This window comes from Podarcis cretensis (genome assembly GCF_951804945.1).
Source record: "Podarcis cretensis genome assembly, chromosome: 1".
Classification (NCBI taxonomy): domain Eukaryota; kingdom Metazoa; phylum Chordata; class Lepidosauria; order Squamata; family Lacertidae; genus Podarcis; species Podarcis cretensis.
In genome coordinates this window covers 24649544-24673791 of record NC_137170.1, presented here as the reverse complement: position 1 = coordinate 24673791, position 24248 = coordinate 24649544, and the positions used below count along the sequence as shown (strand labels likewise).

General features: G+C 41.4%; 1 protein-coding gene across 2 annotated transcripts; it reads left to right on the top strand.

Annotated features, from left to right (window-relative positions):
* Positions 1-89: 89 nt before the first annotated feature.
* Positions 90-24248, top strand: TDP1 (tyrosyl-DNA phosphodiesterase 1). 2 transcript variants are annotated; one of them, XM_079948598.1, is made up of 15 exons: positions 95-1233; positions 2860-2903; positions 3691-3746; positions 4949-5045; positions 5639-5673; positions 9663-9755; positions 11676-11846; positions 12170-12248; positions 13815-14000; positions 14449-14497; positions 15163-15229; positions 15986-16093; positions 16259-16361; positions 16934-17042; positions 23783-24248. In XM_079948598.1, exons 1-15 carry the CDS (start codon positions 693-695, stop codon positions 23854-23856), a joined length of 1812 nt encoding a protein of 603 aa, XP_079804724.1. In that variant the 5' UTR covers positions 95-692; the 3' UTR covers positions 23857-24248. The 2 variants fall into 2 exon arrangements, with proteins under 2 accessions (XP_079804725.1, XP_079804724.1); XM_079948599.1 differs by lacking the exons at positions 16934-17042; positions 23783-24248 and having other exon boundaries at positions 90-1233; positions 15990-16093.

Sequence of the window (24248 nt, the reverse complement as noted above, 5' to 3'; positions counted from 1 at the left end):
CCACTCTCTCCCCCATCTGGGCCGAAGGAATCGTCTGATTGGGTGAGGCGTCTGTCGTATGGTTTCGAGGCGGGCGGTTACTCTCCCGGAACCGGAAGCTCGTTCTATTATAGGGCCGCCCTTCGCGGTTCTGGTTCCTGCACGCTGCCCTGAACGCGCTTGGCTCGAAAGCACCGCTTGCTTTGGAGGAGCTTCTTTCCCTGTTTCTTTCCTTGCTGAGGGAATGGCGGCTTCCGCAAAGGGATAGCTCTGCAAGGCTCCTGCCAGGACACCGTCCGCTTTCGGTTGCAAGAAGCGACCCAAACTCTTCCTCTGCCCTGTTTCTTATGTCAGCCGCTCTGAAAATAAAATAAAAAATAGGCGTTTGAGTTTAGCGCTTTATTTAGCCGCTCGGTAGGTGAACGCGCCAGCTTCACCCGGGTTAGCCCTTTAAAAAAAGACATTTTGGAAAGGTCACCCGTGGCTAACTGGCCCTTTAAGGTATAGGAAGAAAGAGCAGGTTCCGACCTGGAGGTTCACTGGGCTGAAGGGAAGAGGGTGTGGGCTGTGGAGGAGAAGGTGTGAAAAAGCGAAAACAACGGGAAAAGTGAAAGGGGTTGTGATGAGGAGGTGGGCATAGTAACCCCTGAGCTCCTCCTAGGTATCACCTCTGCTCCCCACCCCACCCACCCTGATCCTCCAGGCACGATATCATGTCTCAGGAAAGTGAGCATGGGAAATGGACAGTGTCTAGTAGCGATGATGAGAGTGCAGGGGAACAAACGAACAGCGAGATGCCGTCCACCTCTTTGCTGCAGCAAACTGGGCAAGAGAAGGGTCCCCGTTACCCTTGCTCAGAGGCCAGGAAAGCTGCTCACAAAAGAAAAGCATCTCCCCTGGAACATAGCGATGGAAGCTTTCCGCAGGAAGTGGCCCCGGCTCAGAAACAGAAGCCTTCTCAAGAAGGTTTAGGTTGGTGCCTTTCTAGTAGTGATGATGATGATGATGAAGACGATCTGAAAGAGCGAAGGGGGAAAGGAGGTGCAGCAGCTGGAGTCGGGTTGGAAGAGCATTGTGCTCCTAAGGGAATCCTATCAAACCATAAACTTCCACCAAGCCACGAAACGACAGAGCCGTCTGACAGAGTACAAGATGCTTGGGATCTATTAAATGGACGAAACCCTTTCAGATTCTTCCTCACTAAAGTCAAAGGAATTAAGGCAAAGTACAATTCTGGATCCCTACACATAAAAGGTAAGTAATGGTATACCGGAATGGGGATAAATGCATACACATTTTGGGTGTTAGCTTTTTCTAAGAGATGGTATAAATGTCATTGCAGCTGGTATATAGAGGCATAGCAGTGTAATGTGTGAAACAAATGAAAGATTGCAGTGGTCAGAAAACTAGCTTGGGGTTCACACACATGTAAAGGTAAAGGTACCCCTGCCCGTACGGGCCAGTCTTGACAGACTCTGGGGTTGTGCGCCCATCTCACTTAAGAGGCCAGGGGCCAGCGCTGTCCGGAGACACTTCCGGGTCACGTGGCCAGCGTGACAAAGCTGCATCTGGCGAGCCAGAGCTGCACACGGAAACGCCGTTTACCTTCCCACTGGTAAGCGGTCCCTATTTATCTACTTGCACCCAGAGGTGCTTTCGAACTGCTAGGTTGGCAGGCGCTGGGACCGAGCAGCGGGAGCGCACCCCGCCGCAGGGATTCGAACCGCCGACCTTTCGATCGGCAAGCCCTAGGCACTGAGGCTTTAACCCACAGCGCCACCTGCGTCCCTCACACACATGTACACCACTAGATTTATTTATCTTTGCTGACTAGCAGTGGTTTCAATCGAAAAGCATAGCGTTTTAGGTGATACTAAACAGCGGGTGGCGCTGTGGTCTAAACCACTGAGCCTAAGGCTTGCTGATCAAAAGGTTGGCGGTTTGAATCCCCGCGATGGAGTGAGCTCCCGTTGCTCGGTCCCTGCTCCTGCCAACCTAGCAGTTCGAAAGCACTTCAAAGTGCAAGTAGATAAATAGGTACCGCTCCGGCAGGAAGGTAAACGGCATTTCCGTGTGCTTCTCTGGTTCGCCAAAAGTGACTGGACCCGGAAGCTGTATGCCGGCTCCCTTGGCCAATAAAGCAAAATGAGCGCCGCATCCCCAGAGTCGTTCGTGACTGGACCTAATGGTCAGGGGTCCCTTTACCTTTAAATCTCTAGCAGGTGTTTTTATTCAATAAAATCTCTGACCAAAGACTCCTGAATAAGCTTAGTAGTTTGGGGATAAGAGGACATGTCCTCTTAGGAATCACTAACTGGTTACAGAAGAGGACGGAGATAATAAATTGACAGTTCTCGTAATGGAGGGATCTGTGAAACAGGATCACCTGAGTATTAGTATTGGGATCTCTGCTTTTAACTTTGTTCATGGATGTCCTGTAGCTGGGGTTGATCCTGAGGTTGCCTGGTTTTCTGACAACAAATGGTTCAGAATGATAAGAATAAAAAGGTATGGTGAAAAGCTCTGAAAAGCATCTCTTCAAAATATGTGACCAGAGATTAAAATGACACTTAACACCCAGTAGGGTGTAAAATGATAAATGTAAGTGTCCCATTGTAAGTGGGACAAAAAATCCTAACTTCACATAAACACTTAGGGCCTGAACGTATGGGATAGTGGTGGATCATTTGATGAATATGTTGACACAGTGTGCAGCCTGCTAAAGAACAAATAGTAGTTTACACTTTTGTGAGCTAGGCTTGTTTTCAGTTACATGTCTCAACCCTGAATTTGACTTGTGGTTAATGTTGTTAGAACAAATTTGCTGATGTTTATTTCAGTAGAAATGTTTATTTACAAAACTTTAAATTTTTATGACAGATATTTTGTCTCCCCTCTTTGGAACTCTTGTATCTTCTGCTCAGGTAACTTTATACATTCATGTTGCTATTTTAAAACACAATGCAGTATTACTTGTTCCCTTACCCATAGGATTTGCAGGGGCATTTAAAGGAGTTTTCTGAAGATGCACATAACTTTTTGGTCAGCTTGTTTGCCCATTTGGCGGGAAAAATCAAACACCATCTCAGGAAATACCATTATTAGGACCAACTAAAATGTCAAAAAGCATCAAGCAAGCTTTTCAGAGGAAAGGGTGTAATGAACTTTAAAGCTTGCTGACATTTGTGACATTTTAACTGGTCCTAATAAAGGTTTTGCCCCATCATAATTTTCTGCTGAACATGATTTGTCCTAATATTTGGGAAGAGGTTTCAATTTTTATTTTCCTATTTGCACCTTTTTATGCATTTAGTTAGATAATTTTTTTTGCCATGTTGGATTGATTTTTTTGCTAATGCTGCATATACCTTGAAAATAAATGAGACTGCTTGTATTCATACATTGTGTGGCAGATGAAGCCTAATTAATGTGCAGCAGTAAAAAACTTACTTAAGCATGTCCTGCATTTTAAAGGTGCTAGTTACATGGGTAAGCATTTTCTTGCTTAGTGTGTATAATGACTCCTATAATTAGGAAATAAAAATCTCTCTAAACCAACTGTCCCCCTACCTTGGGTCTCCACAAGTTGAGCTACAACATCTGGGAAATCCAAGGTCAGACAAGGCTGGTCTAAACTTTCAGTAAGCATTGCTATGGGGAAAGGTAACACACAGGTTCTAACTATTCCTTCTTTTTCTCTTCATGACAAAGTTTAACTATTGTATAGATGTGGAGTGGCTTGTCAAACAGTATCCAAAGGAATTCAGGTATGCTTCTTTGAGAGGAGCTCCCTCTTGTAGTGCTTTTCTTCTTCTTCACATTACTGTATTTATTAATTAAATTTACATACCGCCCTTCATCCAAAGGTCTCAGGGCAGTTGACAAGATGATGAACTTTTCTTAAAGTTCAATCGAATCGACATAAAAATGGTCTAGGTTACATACTTTTTGTGAGATTAAATTTGTTGTAATGATGTGATGTTGGTTTTTAGAGATTTCATCTCCATAAATTTATTAGTGATGAGTAATGGAGTCTCCATGTTCAGAGGCAGTATACCACTGAATATAAGTTGCTGGGGAATAATAGTGGGGTATTGTCTCCAATTTTTTTGGACTGAGTCTGCAGTTCTTAACTGCAGCATTGTTTTATGTCTGTAACAGTGCAAACTGGGCTGTCTTGCAACCATGGTTTGCATATCTGTATATCTGCATATCTGTTTCAAACTTGTTGTGAGGGCCATCCTGGTTCTAACCATGGTTTACAGGGACATAATGTGTTCCCCTGGTTAAAGTATTTACCGTATTTTTTGCTCTATAAGACTCACTTTTTCCCTCCTAAAAAGTAAGGGGAAATGTGTGTGCGTCTTATGGAGCGAATGCAGGCTGCAGAGCTATCACAGAAGCCAGAACAGCAAAAGGGATTGCTGCTTTCACTGCGCAGCAGTCCCTCTTGCTGTTCTGGCTTCTGAGATTCAGAATATTTTTTTTCTTGTTTTCCTCCTCCAAAAACTAGGTGTGTCTTGTGGTCTGTTACGTCTTATAGAGCGAAAAATATGGTATTTCATAAAATTTATGTACCACTTGATGCAAAGAAAACCTCAAAGAAGACCGTGAAAGTGAGTGAAGGAAGATGCATGAGGGAACCTGCAGGAAGGAGGGTGAGGGAGTCCACATTACACTCCCAATTATTCAGTCACATTGACTGACATGGGAAAGGGATGTAGCTCCATGCTAGAGCAATTGCTTTACATGCAGATGGTCCCAGATTCAATCCCTGACACCCCTTATTGGGCTGGGAATGTCCCTTGTCAGAAAACACTTTTTTGAAAATCTTGAGAGGCATTTCCAGTTGGAGTTGACAATACATACTTCCAGCATAATTAAGCAGCTTATAACCAGTAGTTCAGCTGGAGGTTTGTGTGGTCCTTATCACCAGTGAATTGTCTAATGAAGTTTCCTTTGTTCTAAGGGACAAACCTTTATTAATAATCCATGGGGAGAAGCGAGAATCCAAGGCTGCACTACATGAAGAGGCACATCCTTATAAAAATGTTCGCTTATGCCAGGTAATTATTTTTATCTTGCCTGCATATTGACAAAAGATAAAGTATTCTCTTCTGTAGCCTTACCCCACCTGGTGCCCTCAAGGTGTTTTGAACTACAGCTTCTTTCAGTCCTAGTCAGCATGACCAAAGGTCGGAGATGATGGGAGCTGCTGTCCTAAACATCTGGAGGGCACCTGGTTGGGGTTGGCTGTTGATCCTCAGTCCATTAATAGTTTTCTGTAAGAAGGACTATATTTATGGCAATGTTACCAATCGGGAAATATTTTTATTTGATCAGAGTTCTCCATTTCCCTGTGGTCTCTCGTATACCTCTCTTGAGTCTTCTATATGCAGCCTAAGATACTTGAAGCTGTAATAGAACAGTTGGCAATAGAGAACAGCATGCAAAATCTGTAGATTGATTTTTAGAATTTGAAGATGACATGTTTAGTATTGGGTGAGACGGCTATAGTGTAATATGTGTTGAGTCCACCAGGGAGCAGTAAGCCAAAGCAAAATAAAAAACTGATCCTAAATCATTATAGGCAGTACTGTATAATGTTAAGAGTTTCTGTACTGGAAAAGACTTTTTAAAAATTGCATTTTTATTTCAGGCAAAGTTGGATATTGCCTTTGGAACACACCACACGTAAGTAAACTGTATTATATTGGGGAAAGCCAGTTATGGTAATAACTAAGGAACTATTTCCTTAGAGAGGAAGAGGGAGGTACAAATGATTTTAAATAGATAAGCAATAAAAATTAAATCTCAGTGTAATAGGAAAAGTTCTGACTGTTTACAACTTGGGGTGTATTTGTGCTCAAAGCAAGAGGATGATTGGCTCAACTTATTCTAGTGGCAGTCTCTCATGCCTCATGGAGTGCTGCTCCAGAGGGCCCCCACCTTTGGGGAAGTTGCCTGCAGCTGGAAGGGAATAGCTGAAAAGCCCCTGTGTACTCACAGCACACAATATGTGGCCTTTAGATTTGTTCAGGTAATGAAAGAAGGTAAGCAAAAGTCTTGAAAAGGAAGTGTCCCGTTGCAATTGCACCTTGATTCTGTTATGTATACCTTAAATCAGCCTTGCAAATAGGTGCACAGAAGTTACTAGCTAGGGTTGTCGGCTTTATAGTCTTTTCCTGATCTTGTGCCTTTAACACAGAACCTTACTAGCAGGTGAAGCTTTCTATATTTGGGGGCGGGGTAAAGTGTTGGGGAAATATTCACCTGCTTCATTTCTGCATATCAGTGAGGTAAGGGAGGGGACCATTAACCATATTGCTAGCCCACAGCTGTCACTGCCTAACAACTCCTCTGGCTGCCTGTTACAATTAAGTGGCTATATAAAAGCCTGTGCATTGTCTATATAGCCTTTTGTGTTAAATGGTGTTTTCTGTGTACAGCATTGTAACAGCACAAAGAGTGGTCCTGATCCTTCTAACACGGATATGATGCTAAGAAGTGGCCTACGTGTTGCCACGTGGATGTTGCCACAAATTCTGGTTGCAAATTCTCCCCCCTTCCTTGCCGTAACATCTAGGAACACTTGCCATGTGAGGCAGCAGCATGAATACATGACTTTCCCTGCCCTTAGGCTACATTATTGGCTGAGTCCTTGGGGGACTCACAACATGATTACAGTGGTACCTCGGGTTACATACACTTCAGGTTACATACGCTTCAGGTTACAGACTCCGCTAACCCAGAAATAGTACCTCGTGTTAAGAACTTTACTTCCGGATGAGAACAGAAATCGGGCGGTGGCGACACAGAAGCAGCGGGGGGCCCATTAGCTAAAGTGGTGCTTCAGGTTAAGAACAGTTTCAGGTTAAGAACGGACCTCCGGAACGAATTAAGTACTTAACCTGAGGTACCACTGTATATACTTGCATTGCTGCACAATTGGAAAACTAAAACAGTTTTACCACAGCATATCAATGGCATAAAATAAAAATTTGTTTTTGTTCAACCCACCCATCCCTTCAAACCAGGTAAAACACCAGCACCCAAAAAAAGCCCAATCACAGTTTGTTCAATTTATGAGTAAGCTATTGTTGGTTTTCAACTTCATGTGTTCATATCATTAGCAATGCTATTATGTGTGGTCTTGGAATGAGTCAGCATTATGAGCTAAGCATATTTTTTTGCCATTTTCCTTCCCAAGTACCAGTTTCTAAGGCAACCTGGCTCTTTGAGGGGAATAAGCCAAGACAACACATGGCATGCTTTCTGTTTAGCATTCTACTATAATTTACTTACTGAAGTTTTTGAAACAAAGGACACAGAAAATATGGTAGTTACACCAACAGGAAAGGACAATTGTGGACTAATTAACAATATTTCCTTTTTAAATAATAAAAGACAATGTGAGTAGATTTTTTGAGAAGGATAGGTAATTGGCTTTTTAATATAAAATTTGGGTTGGGAAGGCCTTGTGACTATTGTCCTACTGAGCAAAAAAAGATAGTGCTTTTTAGTAAGGGTGGCTGCCAAGAATATATCCCTCTATTAAAAGCCTGCTGCAACCAAACACTCTTTCATGGCGGTTAATCAGGTTATCATTGGCTAGTAGTCATGATGACTCCAGGTTAAGGCACAGCATGCTTCTGAATACTAGTTGTTGGGCGGGGACAACAGTGGGAGAGGACTGTTGTCCTGGTTGTAGACACCTTGCTGGTATCTGGTTGGTCATTGGAATACAGGGTGCCTTTCTAGTTTGGTGCCTTTCACGTGGAAGTGCTGGCTACTGTTGTGTCCTCAGCAGTCACAAGGGCCAGAAAAGTTCCAAAGTAAAACCCATGTGTGGCGTTTGCCCTCCTAGGTGTGTGACATCATACTGAGTTCATAAGGAAAGGGTTAACTAATTGTAAAATGACTAACCTATAGGAACTCAAGGGGAGGAGTTAGAGTTGTTAAGAAGTCAGTCTGGAGTCAGAGAAGAGAGAGGGAGGATAAGTGTGGGTTGGGCTAGTCTGATGTGAGAGAATCTGTTAAGAGGAGTCAGTCAAAAGTTGAGATAATCAGTCAGAAGGTATTAGGAAGGTACAGTGGTGCCTCGCAAGACAAAATTAATCCGTTCTGTGAGGCTCTTTGTATAGCGGTTTTTTCGTCTTGCGAAGCAAGCCCATTGACAGCTTAGTGGATTAGCGCTATTAGCGGCTTTTAGTGGATCAGCTGATAAGCGGCTTAGGGCTTAGGAAAAGGGGGAAAAAAAGGAAAAAAACCCGCAGGAACTCGCAAGACATTTTTGTCTTGCGAAGCAAGCCCATAGGGAAATTCGTTTTGCGAAGCGCCTCCAAAACGGAAAACCCTTTCGTCTAGCGGGTTTTCCGTCTTGCGAGGCGTTTGTCTTGCAGGGCACCACTGTATAGGCCAGTAAAGAAACTAAGGTTAAGAAACCAACAAGAAAATTATCTGAGAAACTATAAATTTGTTAATGCTTATAAAATAAACTTGTTTAATTTTAACAACTGTCTGGACTCAGTGTGTACCCGAGAGTAACAGGTTGGTGGCAGCGGGGAAGCGAGCACAGTGGTGGCACAGGGATCAATAGACCGTCAAACGTCCGGGGACCCTGTGTGATCGCCACACCATGCTTCCTACTTTCCCTGAAGAGAATAAAATGCTATTGTTCTGCACTTCTACTATTCTAGTCATCTAGTCTATTTGTTTTCCGGGAATGGATAGCTGTCTGCCTGTCTGTCTGTCCAAGAGATGTTACAGTTGATACATGAACAGCTGCTGGTATAAATTATTTCATTGCCGGATTTAGGGTGGTGCAGATGGTCCCCCAGCACAGGGAGCCGAGCTGAGGGATCACTAAATAGTGCACTTGAGAGCATACGCAGAATGGAAGGCGAGGGCACTTTTAACAAACTCTGTTCCAAAAGGAATCGTGTAAAAAATAAATGGGGGGAGGGTAAATTTTCTCCTCTCTTAGGCACCATATTATGAAAGTCCGCCCCTGACTTCATCCTAGCGATGTAGCCTGGGTACCTACAATAAAAACTGTATTTGTTAGTATCCACATGTTATGAATGTGCCCCTTAGGATACCGTGCAGTTTCACCCAAAACTTGATGTATATCACCTTCCTAGACGGATAATCCCCCCACTAGCTGTGCCTTGCTTTTATTGTTTGATCTTGTCTAATTCAGGGCTCACTCTCTAAATGCCTGTTCAGAACTCCCTCCTCTTTGCCAGACTCTAATGGAAAGAATTAGAGTTGATTGTCAGCAGCACCATGTGTTAAACAGCACAGTGGACACAATAGAGCTCTAAGGAACTCTGTATCTGAAATGCCACGGGTCTGAGCAAAAGTCCTCCAACACCACCTTAATCATTCTTGCCCCATTCTTCTTAGGGAGGATGACCAAGGCAGTTTCAGTTCCCTACCTAGGTCAAAATCCAGACTGAAACTGTTTGAGATATATAGTTGAGTGTTACCGCCAGATTGAAGAAATATTTTAACAGCCATAAAGTCAATGTCCTTGTAAACATATTTATAGCTATAATATAAAGTATTATATCTGAGGACACCCTGAATGCTCTGATGTTGCATTTGTGCATTCGAGCCCTCTTTCATTTTTGCTGTATTTGGTGCTCCCTTCCCGTAATACTTATAACACTTTTGTATAGGAAAATGATGTTGTTACATTACGAAGAAGGGCTTCGCGTGGTGATACATACATCCAACCTTATTGATGATGATTGGTACCAGAAAACACAAGGGTAAGAAAGTTATTATAATATAATAATAATTTATTATTTGTACCCTGCCCAATTGGCTGGGATTCCCCAGCCACTCTGGGCGGCTTCCAACAGAGATTAAAAATACATTAAAACATCAGTCCTAAAAAACTTCCCTAAAGGACTCTTGACTTCCATAGCAAATGTTAGAATACATTATTATTTATTAGCTTTATCTACCACCCTTGGTCGTGAGATCTCATGGCAGCTCACAGAATAAAGCAGCATGTTGTATGACTGTCATTTGTATCATTGGGTTTTTTTTGAAAACCTTGTATATTGCATGTGTTTAATGTATATACGTCCAGGATTCTCAGAGGTTATGCACAACCACTCACTGTTTAGAAAGGCATTTAATATTGTGGTTTATGGCTACATGACATATGTTATTTCCTCTTTAATGGTCTCTGAGCTGCCTTATTTCCCAGAGGATCCATTGTTGGCTTGCCTCAAATGCCTTCCGTTATAAAACCCAGTGGCAAACTTCCAGTCCAGACAATGGTACAGCTAATAAGCCCCATTCCTTATCCAATGTCGAATCTAAAACAAGACAAGAAAGTCACACAGGATGAAGTATTTCAAAATAATGAATTGTTAATTTATTATCACCTTATCTGTATTTTGGTCGTAGATGGTATGATGGCCAGAACAATAAGTGAAAGTATGAATGATTACTGCATGATTTCTAAAGTAGAGATCTTCTTCCATAACCCTACCAGCAAAATTCCAGGAATGTATTCCACCATTGAATAATGTCAGTAGTCACTGAGTACTACTTCACTCTGTTCATTGGTATGCCTCAAGGAGATTGTTCTAATGAATTCTGTCTACAGTGAATTTTAAGATTTCAGCTCTTACAGGGAATTGTCAATCTTGGACTGTTTCATATTTATAAATATAAATAGAGGACCCCTAGTTAGTTCATTGCTCTAATAACTTAAGTTCACCTTGAGACGATAGTTGCTTGGGTCAGGCTGCTCAGAAGTCATAAAGTGCAGTCTTTACTTTTTATAGAGAATATGATCCAGGTAAGTTTTATTCTTTATAAAGCATACTTTTTTCCCCTACTGCATTTTTAGCAGGTGAGTAGTAAAATGAGATTTGATTCTAAGTCGGATTTCTAGTTTCTTTCCTGATACAGAAATTATACCGATATTATTGTGAGAAACAAAGAAAATGTATCAGTGACATTGTGGATAGACTTAAGTGATACAAGAGCTCTTTTGTTTGTTTGTTGGCAATAGACAATGCAGCTCGTATTGAAAAATTGTCTACATAGCTAGGGAAGGTCCTGTCTCTTCAGTGGAACTATAATATAATAACTGTATTGTTATTAGAGGTAAAAGTAGCATATTGCAAAGTTATCTACCACATAATGTTTCACCTATTGCTACTTGCCTTTTTTGTATCTGCTACTAGGATTTTCAAACAAAGGACATATTTAGGCAGTTTTCAAAGCTGGCTACATTCCTCAGCTGTCCGGAGAAGATTTAGGGAACATTGGGAAGGAGAGGAATAGCAAGTCCGGTTGCACGAATGAACAGCATTCCGTGCATGCAACAACTTAGCTGAATCTCGCTTCAAGATTTGAAACATTTTCCAGATAATTAAGCTTGGATATTTCCTTTAAATAAGGGCAGAATGAGCCTGTTCCCTGAGCTTTACTTTTGAAAGATGATGCACCACAATTGTAAAAAAAACAGAGAAAAGAATGGAAACCTTTATTCTTTGAATTTGATAGAAATTAACTCTGCTCCATGAAAGCATTTTCTATAACACGTTAGGGCAAGATCCAGCATTAGTTGGCTATCACACTGAGTCTTTAACAAAACTATTTGTTGTTCTAAATGCAATATAATCATTTGGTGATACATCAGCCATTCTTTTACTTCTGTCTTCCAGAATATGGCTAAGCCCTCTGTATCCAAAACTGTCACTTGGAGCTGCTGAGTCTGCTGGTGAATCTCGTACCAATTTCAAGTGTGACCTAATAAGCTATTTGAGGTCTTACAGTTCTCCTACTCTCAGTGAATGGGTTGAAATAATCAAGCAGCATGATCTTTCAGAGACAAGGTACATAATCTGAGAGGGGTTTCTTTTGCAACAAATTGCACTGAATTCTCATTCCTGGCTTGCTTTTCTTTTTTTTTTTTAGCATGTTGAGAATGATAGAGCGAAGGGGTGCAGTGAGAATGGAGCAGTGATAAAATTAAGGTTCTAACTGAAAGCTGGTTGCATTTTTAAAAAATCGTTTTCTCTTTGCATGTTGGAACAATTTAACTAGGCAGTAGCATCTTTGAGAAGACTTAATGCCTGATAATAGTGCAATTTGGAAAGCACTGTAACCTTTACCATAATTCGGCATGCTTTCATTTGTGTCTACATCTTTTGTGTAGAGTATATCTTCTTGGGTCAACTCCAGGTCGATACCAAGGCAGTGAAAAAGAGAAATGGGGTCATCTCAGACTTAGAAAGGTACTGGATTTTTATTCCTATCCCTCTAATGATGTATTGTTGAAGCTCTTCTTTTTCAAGGCTTGCCTCCAGTAGTTCTTTGTTGACAGCAGAAACTGACAAGGAGAGAAAGGTGCATCTTCAGTTGGTGGCTCAGGGTAGTACCATGTCTCTAACTTGCTACACAATTGTAAATGGAATATCTATAAAATACTTGGTGTTAGTGTTACTCTTCCAGTGCGGAGAGTTAGAGTACAACAACAGGAAGCCGCCTTCTGTGCTGAACATCGAGGGAATTGTGCAGTTTGAGAAGCTATCTTGATAACTGGGCTATTTGGTGGTACACAAAATTCGGTGGTACACGGAAGGTAGTGGCAGGTTACATTCAGACCAGAGAAGTGTGTGGCCAGAGAAGACCATACCTTCTGATATAGCATGGAGGTGAGAATCTTTAGCTTTCTGGGTACAATAGAGACATTGACCATAGTGAGGTATTGAGGCATAAGCCTTTGTGAGTTGGAATGTTCTTGGTCTGATGTTCCATTGGTTTCTGAATTGTCATTGGTGTTCTGATATGACCCCCCCCCCAAAAAAAAAAAATATTTTGGGTCTGTGTAAAATGGCAGAAGAGGGCACTGCTGGTAGGTGATGGCACAAATCATATTGGAGAAATTGGGAGGAGATTACACTCTAAACTAGATCCTGTGGGTGCATAAAACTAGGTGTCTTTTCCCTGCTTATCCCAGTTTGTCCCCAAGTATATGTAGGAGGAGACTGAGAGGAGATGTAATAGCCATCTTCAGATATCTGAAGGCCTGTCGCATGGAAGAGGGAGAAAGTTTGTTTTCTCGTGCTCCAGAAGGGAGGGCTCAAACTAGTGGTTTAAAGTTACAAGAAAGGAGATTCCGACTAAACATCAGGAAGAACTTTCTGACAGTAAGATATGTTCAGCAGTGGTCTCCCTCAGGAGCTTGTAGATGCTCCTTCATTAGAGGTTTTAAAGCAGAGGGTGAGATTTCTGCATTGCAAGGGGTTGAACTAGATGATCCTTGAGGTCCTTTCCAACTCTGCAGTTCTATGGTTCTTTGTACCTACCAGCTTACCAGTCCATGCAATTGTGAGACTAATTCATGGAGGCTCATGCCAGGAGGCTCTTAATCTCAGGGTCGTGGGTTTGAGCCCCACATTGGGCAAACGATTCCTGCATTACAGAGGGTTGGACTGGATGACCCTCGCAGTCCCTTCCAACTTTGATTCTGTGATTCTGTAAGGTACCCAAGGATTTGGCCATTTTTGCTGTTAACATAATAACACGACTTTCCTACTGTTTTTAAACACCGAGGGAACACTGTCATGGTATTTTTTAGGGAGAAACTAAGCATTCAGCACAGATACCTATAATGAATCCATTGGTGGTAAAGCAGGGTTGGATGAGATGCTGGCTGAGTAGCTAATCAGATTAATGACGTCCTTCATAATAAGCAATCCCTTTGTCATACTTCAGCTAATCAAGTGACTTTGTCCAGTACAACTTGAATTGCCAAAGGTGGTGATGTTTTGTTCTTGTATCCAATTTCTACCCAACAGCTTTTGAAAGAGCATGCAGCCCAGCTACCTGATCAGCATTCTTGGCCTGTAATAGGACAGTTCTCGAGCATTGGATCTTTGGGAGCTGATCAGTCCAAATGGCTGTGTTCAGAATTTAGAGACAGTTTGACCTCTCTAGGAAACAACACAAAGACACTGACAAATCATGATGTTCCTGTTCACCTGGTATTGCTTGCTTATTACTTACTGCTTTTTTTAAACAAACAAACAAACCCACGCATTTTCCTTCAAAACTTCACCTAGCGGGTAATCTTCCAAATCCTTTTGAAGTTCTTAGAGTTGAATGCAGCAAAAGACAAATGTTTAAGCCTCATTGAACTCGATAGACTTTGTGCATTTAAAAATTCTCCTGAGTTAATGTATAACACCATACTCGTCTTGTATGCAAAAACTCACTGCTCACTTTTATTTTATTTTTTAAAAAAGATTTTTAATTCTGAGAGTCTTACTTATTTCTGCGGATCTTTTTCCAAGTAGGGCTGTGGCTTAAGCTGTTTGCTACCTTGTTAGTTGGCACGAATCGCTTGAGCTTAATTGTGCTTCAACAGAGTATAGCTGTCAACTGAGCTACAATTTATTATAGCTAACTAGTTATTACAATTTGTTACTTTAGGTTTACCCATCAGTGGACAACGTGAGACAGAGTTTAGAAGGTTATCCAGGTAAAAACATATGCCTTTGGGTGCAGTGTAGAAAGGGGATATTATAAAGTTGGGGAAAAACAACAGAAAGAGTATCTAGAAGTTTCATGGTATTTTAAAACTTATTTTTAAAAAAACTTTTTTCTCTATTCATTCTTTCAACCCTCATAATGGCTCCTGAGGCAGATCACACTCAAAAGTTAATTATGTAATAAAATATAAAGAGCCTAAGAATATAATAGAGGATCAACACATTATGAAAAAAACAGAGTGGGAGGTGAGAATCAACACAAACCAAACGCCCATCAGAAAAAAACTGTCTTGGCCTTGATATTTTCATAACTAAATACATTTATCAAATATGGAAGACATATTGCATAGTTAATTTATGCTCTACTAATGTGAACTAGCAAGTTATTGCTGGCATTTTCCGTGTCACTTCCAATTGACTGTTCCATCTTGATGTTTATTTTATGTACTGCAGGTTCCATTTCACATAATTGAAAATCTGCATATAGAGTATTCTTTAAAGAGGCTGGGGTGTAAATTGCTTTTTAAAATCCTACTAAATCTATTTTTTTGTGCATGTATAGGGAAAATTTGTGAATAATTCATTATTCCATTGTGAGAAATCATTTCAATGCCACACTTAACTATGAGTAATGGGTCTTTTCTTTCTCTCTAAGCTGGTGGTTCTCTTCCGTACAGTATACAAACAGCACAGAAACAGCTTTGGCTGCACTCTTACTTCCAGTAAGTAAAATTATCTCCTCTTGATTTAATGACATTTTGGGTTTGTTTGTTTTTTAAAAAGATCCATTACATTTGCAGGAGAAGTAGGCATACAAACAAGGAAATCGGAGAAGCCTTGGAAAGTTCATTTTTAAAACTCATTGGATTGTGATGTACATTCCTATATAATCTTTAAGCTTTCTCAGAAACTGAGGTGGCCTAATCCAACGAATGTTATTTTATGTCTTGATTGCAAAAAAAGAAGAACATCAGTAGACAGTGATGAGCAGCAACAATGTGCTCTTCCTGCTTTTAATTTTTTGTAAACATACATACATTCCTTGGTTTAAGTCAAGTGTAATTTGAATCCAGCGAATCTGTACATTGAAGGGTAAAAGGTTTAGTTAATTGTGACTGGAATCTAAACGCATCGTGCCCATTGACAATTCTTGCATGTGAGAGTGCTGGTGGGGTGCTTAGCAATGAGGCTAAACCTGCACAGTTGATCATTATCAGGTCATATGCTCCAGGAATGGTTGCAGAATGCTGCTTTGCACAGTACGAGTAATAAGGGCATAAACCATGTTTGAAGACTTTTCCTGTGCATACTGAAAATAGATGTGGGTAGCCACTTCAAACTTTGTACACTCTTATCTATAACATGGGGGTTGGCCTTTATTTGAAGCTTGGCAGAAACGCTTGGCAATGATGTGAATTTGGAAACATCTTAATTAAGGTTTAACCTAAAACTTCCCTTTTCATTTTTTAATACTTGAGCAAGTGGTCAGCAGAGACATCAGGTCGTAGCCATGCAATGCCGCACATTAAGACTTACATGAGATCATCTCCAGACTTCCAGAAGATTGCATGGTTTCTAGTTACAAGGCAAGTCTTTGACTTCTTTTGTATTTCCTCCGGAACAGCTGCTTTGATTATCATTTGGTCCCTCTGCCCTCTTTTAATTAAAATAGGTAGCAATGTTGGTGTTTTGCTTTCTTGTGAGTCTCAGAAATGGGCGGTCCCTCTTTCATTGAGTTTCTCTCTCTCTAGTGCCAATCTTTCTAAAGCTGCTTGGGGAGTGTTTGAGAAAAATGGCACGCAGATGATGATCCGATCATATGAGCTAGGAGTCCTCTTCCTGCCATCAGAATTTGTGAGTTTTATCTAATTCCATATAATGGTTCATTTAGTGAATGCAATCAAGTCTTTTTATGTATTCATAAATACATAAAGACCATTATGACATCAGTCCATAAGGCAATGTGCATCTGTTATCACAGTTCCAAAAAGTTGTGAAACTGCCCTTTTGAGGTCTTGTGCAGTTTGGAACAAGACATTTACAAAGCTAATAAAATATCTGTTTCTTTAGTTTGGGTGAGCTATTTAACATCTATCAGAGTAGACCCATTTAAATGAATGGACCTAAGTTACTCAGGTCCTTTAATTTCAATGTGTCTACTTCCAGCATGACTAACTCTGGATACAGGGCTATATGTTGTAGCTGCTAACCAGGGAGCCCATCACAGTGATATAAATGCGGTACCAAGGAATACAGAATGGAAGAAGGAAATGTAAGCAGAATATATGTTTGCGAGCCTCATGGATAGTTTCTCATGAAAGGAAGTGAAGTGATGGTTTGAATGTAACATCACTTTTCTCTCTCTCTCTCTCCCTCTCTCTCTCTCTGTGTGTGTGTGCACGTGCGCGCGCACACACTTTTCACAGGGCTTGGATGCAGGCTACTTCCAAGTGAAGGAGAACATGTTTTCTGATGAGCCAGTGTTATCATTTCCTGTACCTTATGATCTGCCCCCAGAGAAGTATGAAAGCAAAGGTAAGATGTCCTCCTCAAATGTAGGGGGAAAGGACAAGTACCACACTTGAGCAAAATATCTTTTTTATTCTTTGGCACTTGGCGGAAACAAAAACTATAATCGTTGATGGGAGCTAAGGGAGATGATATCTAGAAAGTGAGACTAACCCAAAAGAGACCAATGGAAGTAATTTTTAAAGTACTGGAATTGTCTGGCTCTTTAACCCCACTCATCAAAAGGACTAGATCCTCCACATTGTAAGACTAGCTGTGGCAACTAGTGCTTCACATCTGGGGATGAGACTTAACAGCCAAGCTTTGGAAATCCTGCTTGGCTCTAAAACCCTCAGGTAGGTCATTATGGATCTGCCCAAGTGTTGTTACAATGATGGTCTGAGCTTGGAAGAAGAATGGGACACAAGTAGCAACAAATAGAATAGCCTTTCAATCTTTGATATGCTGGTCCTATGATTCCGTTTGTGCCAGGTAGCTTATAGGCTGAAATTGGGCTTTCAAAAATGTATTCCCTTTCCCTCCCTTGCATACCTGTGTGGGTGCCTTGCAAATTCATTTACAAGAATGTGACATTGGGCTTCCAGATGGGTGTTTGTCTCTGATGTATCTATGAGGGGTCTTAAAGGTAAAGGGACCCCTGACCATTAGGTCCAGTCATGAATGAGACTGGGGTTGCAGCACTCATCTCACTTTATTGGCCAAGGGAGCTGGCGTACAGCTTCTGGGTCATGTGGCCAGCATGACTAAGCCGCTTCTGGCAAACCAGAGCAGCACATGGAAATGCTGTTTACCTTCCCAGCAGAGCAGTACCTATTTTTCTACTTGCACTTTGACGTGCTTTCGAACTGCTAGGTTGGCAGGAGCAGGGACCGAGCAACGGGAGCTCACCCTGTTGCGGGGATTCGAACTGCCAACCTTCTGATCAGCAAGCCCTAGGCTCTGTGGTTTAGACCACAGCGCCACCCATGTCCTTAAAGGGTCTTAAGAAAGCATAATACTTTTGTCCTTCCTGTATTTGTTTGCTGTGGCTTGCTGTTTGTACAAAATGTTACCTTTCCACTACGTGCCCCTCCATCATGCTATCTTATCAAAAAATCCCATGTGTGTCACCCGAGGTCTCTGGAATTGTGAAGGCAGAGAGTGCTGTTAGCAAGCTGTATTTCCTTGTTTGGACTTCTATATTCCTGATGATGATATGATTAGCTGCAGCATCGATAGGGTTCTTTTCCTCTCATCATGATGTGGTGTGGCTGGGATCTTCACTGGCTCTAGAGTGCTTTCATTTATGCCTCCTCTTATTCAGGTGTAACATTTTACTTGGACTAGTCCCAAGTGAGCATAGCATTTCAACCTCTTCCTCCTTCTTGTTCAGCTCTGCCTAGTTTCTGTTCTTCTGCTAGCAAATCCTGCTATACCTCCTGATGTGATCCTGAGATGCTGCTGTGATGAAATGTTGGAGGGGGGGGGGTTGGCAAGTATAACATTGTGCTCCACCAGCACAAAGGGAGAAAATGTGTGCAAGTCGAGGAAAGGATTGTACTGAAAGTTTCATTCACTGTTTTCAGGCAGTTTACCTCTTTGGTCCACTGATGCAGGCTGCCAACCTGGGTCCCATTTATTGAACAGTCTCGCTTATGGAGAACTCTAGATTCTTCATTTACTGACTTTGAGAGGAGCTGACTAGCCTCCGTTTTCTTCTTGGCAGTGAAAAACGTCGTAAATCCACAGGTTCAGAAACTGACCTGCTATATGACATTGTCTCTCTTTAAATCATTGCAAATTGCTGCATTTGCAGGAGACATAATTTCATGGCTTTGTATTATGTGCACTTTGAGAGGAGTGTTTTATTCTGGCTGATACAATCAAAGGTTGCTTTGTTCATTGTGCAGTAGATTAATATACTTAAGATGAAATGCTATGTCTGTTTTACAAATGGGTATCATCACTTTGCGCAGAAGGAGCAAGAAAATGTGAAGCATTGTTGCTTTCCCTTCTGGGTTTTTAGCATGTCTTTGTGTGCATTAGAATTCTGCCAGTGGGGTAGCTTTTCAAAGGTTGGTACATAGAATTGCAAAACCCCTGAGGGTCTCTGAGAGGATTCTTTTCAAGGAAAGGCTTTGAAATTGTCTTTTCCCTTCTTCTCCACCCTCCTCTGGTTTCCAGTAAGCAAAATCTTGCACAGCTGCCAAAGGGCCGCAAGATTTTATCCAGTGAAGTATTCCAAGAAACCTGAAGTGCTAAGTCCTAGCAGAGCACGATGTTTTCAATGTAAGGTGTTCCTGTTGACAGCCCTTTAGGAGACGTTGGGAAAGGTACCTAAGGAATGCTGCTTAAGTTAAGTTGACAACACGGTTAGGCATCTCTATCAGTCTACATCCTGTGGAGAAGTATTATTTAAAGAAATCAGACAGGACTTTAAGCTGTAAACTCAGCTCTGCAAAATCTTTCTTGTTGTGGACCAGAGCTGTACAACTCAGGACTACCATGAAAAAAGCAAACAGGGGATATACCAATATGTGGGGTCTCCCTTTGGAATGGTTAAATATATGTCTGCATGCTTTGCTTCTTCCTCTGTGTCTTTTCCCTGTGTTACACCCTTTTGCTTCCTTTCCTGTGAAGCCATAGGGTTTGAAGTGTGACACCTCTTTGTAAAGCTCTATGAATAACTAGTGGGAAGTCTAAAAGTGTTAAAAACAGCAACACAACTTTGAGGAAAAGTAGACCGAAATAAAGCCCTGCTATAGACCTGTTAGACAGGCCTAACTAAACACTAATTTTTCTAAGGTGCCATCTCACACTCGTTGTTAAGGCAGTATAAATAAATGTTAATGGATTGTTTTAACATTTTTCAATTCAGTAACGTCTAAATCTTCAGAGAAAGTTGTATTAGTCTTATTTTCTTGTATGTTAAAATAAGGCCATTTTTCATTAGCAAATGAGAAGACCATAGAAGGCTATAGTTTGTACCGTAACTAGAATGAATGCAGTTTTCTAGCGCTGTTCTGCTGTACATAATGTAGTGCTGCTGTATGTACTACTGTGTGAGGTTTCCAAATTGCTTTGTCCTTATTATTTTTTTGCAGCACATATTGCCTATTGTTACACAGTGTATCCAAGGTATTAATTGTTAGCAATGACCTTGGCATCACTCAGATACTGTAACTTGGCTTGTATTGGACAACCCTTTTGATAGTCTGTAATCAACCTCCTGAAGCTTTGCCAGAGGAAGAATCTTTGTTGCAAACAAACTCCCAACGCCCTGCACTGTATGTAGGCCTTGAGGAAGGCCTTCAATGGGGACCTTGATGGTTATTTAGATGACATGCTCCTTCAGCCTCTGCTTGGTCATCTTTGTTTTTTAAACATTGTGCCTGTTTGACTTCACCGATTTGTCTCTCTCCCTGCCTCGTAGTGGCTCTGTAGAAGACGAGTAGAAACACGGCAGGAATCCTTGGTTAGCAAAGCTGCACACACTTAAATAGATTCTATAAATTCTGTAAAGATTCTGCATTATTGGGCGTTTTATTTTGGGTTTCTCCAGTCTGCGTATTGTGCCAGCCACCAAAATGACATGCAGACTGCTGAGAGAATCGGAACTGCAAACTTGCACTGGAATAGAAGGGAAAGTGCCATAGCTGCAAATACACTGTAGAGACCTGTTTCCTTCTAGCTCAGCCACCTAAGAAAAACCCGCTGGATCAGGCCCATGGCCAGTCTAGTCCAGCATCCTGTTCGCACAGTGGCCAACTGGATGCCCATGGAAAATCTTCAAGCAGGACCTGGGCACAAGAGGGCAACTGGTAGTCAGATGCATTTGCAGTCTCCAACTGTGGAGGCAGAGCATAGCCATAATGGCTAGGAGCCGTAGATAGGTTTATCTTCCATGACTTGGTTTAATCCCATTTTAAAGCCACCCAAGTTGGTGTCAACCACTGCCTCCTGTGGGAGAGAGTTCCATAGTCCAACTATGCAACTGTGTGAAGATGTAGTCTCTTTTGTCAGTCCTGATTCTTTTAGCATTCAGCTTCATTGAATGTCCACGAGTTGTAGCATTACAGGAGACAGAGAAAAGCTTTTCTCTGCCCACTTCCTCCCTGCCATACATAATTTCATAAACTCATATCATGTCACCTTTTCTCTAAACTTGTTGTTGTTTAGTCGTTTAGTCGTGTCCGACTCTTCGTGACCCCATGGACCAGAGCCCACCAGGCACTCCTGTCTTCCACTGTGTCCCGCAGTATAGTCAAACTCATGCTGGTAGCTTCGAGAACACTATCCAACCATCTCGTCCTCTGTCGTCCCCTTCTCCTTGTGCCCTCCATCTTTCCCAACATCAGGGTCTTTTCCAGGGAGTCTTCTCTTCTCATGAGGAGGCCAAAGTATTGGAGTCTCAGCTTCACGATCTATCCTTCCAGTGAGCACTCAGGGCTGATTTCCTTCAGAACGGATAGGTTCTGAACTAGTTTCTCTAAACTAGGAAGTCCCAAATGCTGCAACTTTTCCTCAACCTTGATCATTTTGGTCCCCCTTTCTTCCCTTTTTACCTTTTTACTTATCCCATTTACTTTATTGATTTATTTCCTACCTTTCAAGGTAATACATTTCCGAGGAAACTTGAAACACGAATAAAAACAATAGTACGGAGCAATTAAAAGTACATCTATTGTCAGAAAGCTTTTAAAATGTATCTGTGACAGCTTAGAGCACTAAGAGTTATTGATAGGAAGCCTGAAGGAACCAAAAAGTCTTGGCAGTACTTCCAAAGACATCCCCGATGTAAAATTGAGAGTAAATTGGTAATTTTATGTAGAAATCCTATTCAATTAAAAAATAAAAATCAAGGGAATGAATAGCAGTTGAAATCAAAACAGCACAAAATCAGTAAAACCAGAGGAGAAAACTGCAAAACAATTATATGAGCTACAATAAAAGCCTGTCTATATGCCATATATACTCGAGTTCAAGCTGACCCGAATATAAGCTGAGGCACCTAATTTTAGCACAAAAAACTGGGAAAATTTGACTCAAGTATAATCCGGTTCACCACACCACAACCCTTGTGGTGGTGGCGGCGGCAGCAGCGGAGGAAGAAAAAGCAGCCCAAAAGGGCAGCTTTCGGGCTGCTCGTTCCGCCACTGCCACCGCCAACAGCGGCAAAGGTGGAGGAGAAGGAACGAGCAGCCCAAAAGGGCTCCTTTTGGGCCGCTCATCTCTTTACCACCGCCTCTTCCTCTCGCAAGAGCAGGCATAGGATCCGCGGCTGGGAGAGGCACAGCACAGCACCTTTTGAGAGGCGGGCAGCGGCGAGAAAGAGCTCCTTTCGGACCGCTCGTCCCTCCGCAGCCCGCCTCACTCAAGTATAGGCCGAGAGGGGCTTGTTCAGCATAAAAAATGTGCTGAAAAAGTCGGCTTATACTCGAGTATATGCGGTAGACTTATTTTTTAAATAGTGTTGGTTATAAGTCCCTGCCCTTCTATGAAACCCTCTGAGTTGCCTTGGTTAACCAACTTTTCAGGATTATTGCGAAGAAGGGTTGGGTACAAATTTATTTTTTAAAATCATAGTTGAGAAATTTGTGCACTTGTGGAAATTTCAGGTAATAGTCTTGCTGCTGTTACATCAATCAAATTGTACCCTGGTATTCCTTCTGCTGTAATGTGTCATGCAGTTCTGACCTTTCTTTACAAATGAAATAATGTTCTCTGTACCTGGTTTTACAAAACTATCCCAACCCCTGAACTTCCCTGCTCCTCCTTTTGAAGTGTAGAAGTATTCTTTGTGCATTCCAGTTTCTCCCCAATGCTGTAGGCTTGGTTTCAAGTGGGGTATTAATAGGGCTATAAAAGTATCCCCCATTGTCTGAGTGCTGTAACAGTAAATGGATTTGGTAAGTATTGCTTAGGTGTATTGTGTCTTACAGCCCATTAACCATTCCTAGCATCTAAGATAAAGCTAAGCTGAAAATGAAATATTGCAGATTCTGACAAAGCAAATTGGCATATACATATTCAATATATTGATTAATGCTCCAGTTAGTGCCCTTGGCTATGGGCCCCAACATTAAACTTTGCTATAAGAGGGTGATGCTCCTAGGGACGAACTACTTGTGTGTTTTGTTGTGTGGTTATAAAGATCAAAGCTTAATCATACCTCAAAGATTTCATCATCAAATTTGAGAAAGGCTTCTCAAAGTAAGGGCAGTAGATTTAATTTCTCTTTGGATGATGGGCGCCATTCTGAATCACGATGATGGACAAAAACTTCATTTTGACATGACTGTTTTTTGACATAGATTGTGTCTCCTCTCGAGACATCAATGCCAAACATGGCACAATGGGAACAGTGGCCTTGTTTGGATGCCAGGTGCCATTTTGAATCAAGATGGCAGATGAAAACTTGACCTTGGATTGACTTCACCCAGAGTTTAGTGCGACAGGTTCAAACCCACAGATTGGACTGTCCATTTAAAAATCACAGTATTTTTTGGTTTCTAAACATAACTGGGCAGCGCTGGGCACTCCCCACTAACGAAGCTATAAAGGTCAAAGCTAATCATACCTCAAACAAGTTTCTGAGTAGCAAAACCTCATTTCTAAAGGTTAATAGCTGGTGAAAAAATGAAGTGGCTGTGAAACATCTAACTCCTATCAAAATCTAGGAATGGAAGGTCTAATTTAATTTTCTCAGTTGGCTCATCATGTTTTGTATCTGTGGTGTAAATCTGCCCATTTCTTCTTCGTTGCAGATCGCCCATGGATTTGGAATATTCCCTACACCAAAGCGCCTGATACACATGGAAATATGTGGGTCCCTAAATGAATAGCCCAAGTTCACCCTGAAACTTCAGCATCTTTAAATATGAGCCGATTCATATACCTGTGGGACTTGCTGGTTTTAATAACATGGACTTCTACATAGGATGTAAACTAACTTCTCTTTTTAAAAAAGTACATTATTTATAGATTGAAAACATTTTGAATAAAATAATGGGCATATAGATGAATATTGCTAGAGCTTATGATAATGCAGTGCTTTTAAAATTGAATTTATAAACATCATTGCTGTTTTTTTTGAAATGACCATGGCAGTTGGGTCAGACTATCTTTGTACTGAGCCAGAATATTTTCAGCCCTGTTCCTTCTTTATCCTGGAAATAGTGGCCCTGATGAAGGAGAAATTTGTGCAGAATTGAAATAAAGTGAATAAAAGTT

Bases quoted from the DNA above. Each gene is read 5' to 3' on its own strand.
- TDP1 (XM_079948598.1), top strand. From the start codon at position 693: ATGTCTCAGGAAAGTGAGCATGGGAAATGGACAGTGTCTAGTAGCGAT. The intron at 14,001-14,448 runs GTATTGCTTGCT...TTGTTACTTTAG, and splicing joins ATGATGTTCCTGTTCACCTG to GTTTACCCATCAGTGGACAA. The intron at 16,094-16,258 runs GCAAGTCTTTGA...CTCTCTCTCTAG, and splicing joins GCATGGTTTCTAGTTACAAG to TGCCAATCTTTCTAAAGCTG.